Source organism: Salvelinus fontinalis, unplaced genomic scaffold, assembly GCF_029448725.1.
Source record: "Salvelinus fontinalis isolate EN_2023a unplaced genomic scaffold, ASM2944872v1 scaffold_0113, whole genome shotgun sequence".
Taxonomy (NCBI): Eukaryota; Metazoa; Chordata; class Actinopteri; order Salmoniformes; family Salmonidae; genus Salvelinus; species Salvelinus fontinalis.
In genome coordinates, this window is record NW_026600322.1 from 387,501 (window position 1) to 392,142 (window position 4,642).

Genomic DNA, 4,642 nt, shown 5'->3' on the forward strand with positions numbered 1-4,642 from the left:
TCTCTTAAGGACCCGACTGAGGGGGCAGAGTGATCAGTGTTTATAAACACAGTGTAGTGTTTTACCACTCAACCATGTCTCTTAAGGACCCGACTGAGGGGGCAAAGTGATCAGTGTTTATAAACACAGTGTAGTGTTTTACCACTCAACCACGTCTCTTAAGGACCCGACTGAGGGGGCAGAGTGATTACAAGCCTGAGGAGAATTCCACAGCACCATGATTCCCTGTTAAAGATTCGTCTCAAGTTGTTGTGTTTTGTGTTTGGTACTAACTGCTAGTTGGTTTGGACAGCCATTACCCTGACCTTTGTTTGTACTGCCCCGGGGGAGAGTTGAAACACCCATTACAGTTTCCTGTTGTTGTTGTTGATGAAGTCACATCTCTGAGTCCCGCTTAGGATCTTGTTAGTGAATAGATACGGCGTTTCACAATATTAATTTTATGGAATAAAAAACGTCCCGTCTCCCCACAGAAAACGGTAGAACACTTCATAGTTAAATAATACGGCTGAACATGCAGATAAAAGAAAGGCAGAGAAATGAAAAGCCGATTTTTGCGGGTCTCAGGACTGTTCAGGGTTAAGGTCTAATTTCTGGGGGGGGAAAAAGGGGGAAATGTGACAATTAATCTACATATCCCTGCAACATTCCTCTATGAACTACAGAGTGAAGCAGAAGTTCTAATGAGAGGTACCAACCCGGGGTTCCTGAGAGCCTCACGGTGTAAACTACAGAGTGAAGCAGAAGTTCTAATGAGAGGTACCAACCCGGGGTTCCTGAGAGCCTCACGGTGTAAACTACAGAATGAAGCAGTAGTTCTATTGAGAGGTACCGACCCGGGTTTCCCGAGAGCCTCACGGTGTAAACTACAGAATGAAGAGGTACCGAGAGCCTCACGGTGTAAACTACAGAATGAAGCAGTAGTTCTATTGAGAGGTACCGACCCGGGTTTCCTGAGAGCCTCACGGTGTAAACTACAGAATGAAGAGGTACCGAGAGCCTCACGGTGTAAACTACAGAATGAAGCAGTAGTTCTAATGAGAGGTACCGACCCTGGTTTCCTGAGAGCCTCACGGTGTAAACTACAGAATGAAGAGGAAGTTCTATTGAGAGGTATCGACCCGGGTTTCCTGAGAGCCTCACGGTGTAAACTACAGAATGAAACAGTAGTTCTATTGAGAGGTACCGACCCGGGGTTCCTGAGAGCCTCATTATTCTCTGTCAGCAGCCACCTGACTGACTGACTGATCTGAAGGAGACCTGAAGTCTCTGCCGGCAGCCACCTGACTGACTGACTGATCTGAAGTAGACCTGAAGACTCTGTCGGCAGCCACCTGACTGACTGATCTGAAGGAGACCTGAAGACTCTGTCAGCAGCCACCTGACTGACTGACTGACTGACTGACTGATCTGAAGGAGACCTGAAGACTCTGCCCGTCAGCCACCTGACTGACTGATCTGAAGGAGACCTGAAGACTCTGTCAGCAGCCACCTGACTGACTGATCTGAAGGAGACCTGAAGACTCTGTCAGCAGCCACCTGACTGACTGATCTGAAGGAGACCTGAAGACTCTGTCAGCAGCCACCTGACTGACTGACTGAAGGAGACCTGAAGTCTCTGTCAGCAGCCACCTGACTGACTGATCTGAAGGAGACCTGAAGTCTCTGTCAGCAGCCACCTGACTGACTGACTGACTGACTGATCTGAAGGAGACCTGAAGTCTCTGCCGGCAGCCACCTGACTGACTGACTGATCTGAAGGAGACCTGAAGTCTCTGTCGGCAGCCACCTGACTGACTGACTGACTGACTGATCTGAAGGAGACCTGAAGTCTCTGTCGGCAGCCACCTGACTGACTGACTGACTGACTGATCTGAAGGAGACCTGAAGTCTCTGCCGGCAGCCACCTGACTGACTGACTGATCTGAAGGAGACCTGAAGACTCTGTCGGCAGCCACCTGACTGACTGATCTGAAGGAGACCTGAAGTCTCTGTCGGCAGCCACCTGACTGACTGACTGACTGATCTGAAGGAGTTACCAGTTGTGCAGCATCCTCCGAGAGTCGCTTTGTGTTTGTTTGGGGATGTCTGTAGACACGACAGGAGCAGTGGGACGGTTTTAAAATGGACTTTTGTCCGGCATCTCTCTCTCACACTCACTCACTCACTCACTCACTCACTCACTCACTCACTCACTCACTCACTCACTCACTCACTCACTCACTCACTCACTCACTCACTCACTCACTCACTCACTCACTCACTCACTCACTCACTCACTCACACACACACACACACACACACACACACACACAGAACACACAGAGAGAGAGAGACAGACTAACACACATACTGTCCTCTACATTACTCACCTCCTTCTGTAGCACGGTAGCCTTCACATTGGAGGTTGGGTCGGGGCCTCCATTAAACATGTCCTTTCTCTTCCTCATACTGTCCTCGTCCATGTCACCCTGCTCACACACACACAAAGATGCACACAAACACGCACACACAAACGCGTAAGAGGACGATGTAAAGAGTCAGTTCTCTACCTGGTCTCATCAATTCACCTTCATTCAAAAGACTCAATCATGGACACTCTTACTGACACTTGTGGCTGCTTCGCGTGATGTATTGTTGTCTCTTCCTTCTTGCCCTTTGTGCTGTTGTCTGTGCCCAATAATGTTTGTACCATGTTTTGTGCAGTTACCATGTTGTGCAGTTACCATGGTGTGCTGCTGCCATGTTGTGTTTTCATGTGTTGCTGCCATACTGTGTTGCTGTCTCAGGTTTCTCTTTATGTGGTGTGATGTACAGTACCAGTCAAACGTTTGGACACACAAACACATTCAAGGGTTTTTCTTTATTTTTACTATTTTCTACGATGTAGAATGATAGTGATAACATCAAAACTATGAAATAACGCATGGAATGATGTAGTAACCAAGAAAGTGATAAACAAATCAAAGTATATTTTATATTTGAGATACTTTTAATAGCCACCCTTTGACTTTATGACAGCTTTGGACACTCTTGGCATTCTCTCAACCAGCTTCACCTGGAATGTTTTTCCAACAGTCTTGAAGGAGATCCCACATATGCTGAGCACTTGTTGGCTGCTTTTCCTTCACTCTGCAGTCCAACTAATCCCAAACCATCTCAATAGGGTTGAGGTCGGGTGATTGTGGAGGCCAGGTCATCTGATGCAGCACTCCATCACTCTTCTTCTTGGTCAAATAGCCCTTACACAGCCTGGAGGTGTGTTGGGTCATTGTCCTGTTGAAAAACACCACTAAGCGCAAACCAGATGGGATGGCGTATCGCTGCAGAATGCTGTGGTAGCCATGCTGGTTAAGTGTGCCTTGAATTATAAGTAAATCACTGACAGTGTCACCAGCAAAGCACCCCCACACCATCACACCTCCTCCTCCATGCTTCACGGTGGGAACCACACATGTGGAGATCATCCGTTCACTTACTCTACATCTCACAAAGACACGGCGGTTGGAACCAAAAATTTCAAATTTTTACTCATTAGACCAAAGTACAGATTTCCACCGGTCTAATGTTCATTGCTCATGTTTCTTGGTCCAAGCAAGTCTCTTCTCTTTACTGGTATCCTTTAATAGTGGTTTCTTCGCAGCAATTCAACCATGAAGGCCTGATTCACCCAGTCTCTGAACGGTTGATGTTAAGATGTGTCTGTTACTTGAACTCTGTGAAGCATTTATTTGTGCTGCAATCTGAGGTGCCGTTCACTCTAATGAACTTATCCTCTGTAGCAGAGGGAACTCTGGGTCTTCCTTTCCTGTGGTGGTCCTCATGAGAGACAGTTTCATTTTCGCGCTTGATGGTTTTTGCGACTCCACTTGAAGAAACATAAACAGTTCTTGAAATGTTTCATATTGATTGACCTTCATGTCTTAAAGTAATGATGGACTGTTGTTTCTCTGCTTATTTGAGCTGTTCTTGCCATAATATGGACTTGGTCTTTAATCAAATAGGGCTATCTTCTGTATACCACCCCTACCTTGTCACAACACAACTGATTGGCTCAAACGCATTAAGAAGGAAATAAATTCCGGGGGGGGGGCCTCAAACCTCGGCCCAGGTTTCTTCCAGAGTGTCTCACCCCCAGTCTGATTATTTCCTCACGGCCCCACGCTGCTCTCTTCCCAATGCGGGAACAGTCTTACCCTGTCCTCGGGTTCGCTAAAGAGTCAGTTGACTTGACAGCACAAACAGATCTGCGACCAGGCTAATATTGGGTGATGTCTTTATATAACAGATATGTGACCAGGCTAATATTGGGTGATCTCTTTATATAACAGATCTGCGACCAGGATAATATTGGATGCTCTCTAAAATCTTATATACCCACCTCCTGTGTAGAAATGATACCCACCTCCTGTGTAGAAATGATACCCACCTCCTGTGTAGGAATGATACCCACCTCCTGTGTAGGAATGATACCCACCTCCTGTGTAGGAATGATACCCACCTCCTGTGTAGGAATGATACCCACCTCCTTTGTAGGAATGATACCCACCTCCTGTGTAGAAATGATTCCCACCTCCTGTGTAGAAATGATACCCACCTCCTGTGTAGGAATGATACCCACCTCCTGTGTAGGAATGATACC

The 4,642-nt window shown here is 46.9% G+C and overlaps 1 protein-coding gene across 1 annotated transcript in view; it reads right to left on the minus strand.

Moving 5' to 3' along the window:
* LOC129843326 (b(0,+)-type amino acid transporter 1-like) overlaps positions 1–2,465 on the minus strand; it is a 41,513-nt gene extending 39,048 nt beyond the window's left edge. The window contains exon 1 of the mRNA XM_055911955.1: positions 2,373–2,465. Within this exon, the coding sequence (XP_055767930.1) occupies positions 2,373–2,465 (93 nt within the window). The remainder of the gene's footprint in view (positions 1–2,372) is intronic.
* Between the last annotated feature and the right edge of the window lie 2,177 nt (positions 2,466–4,642).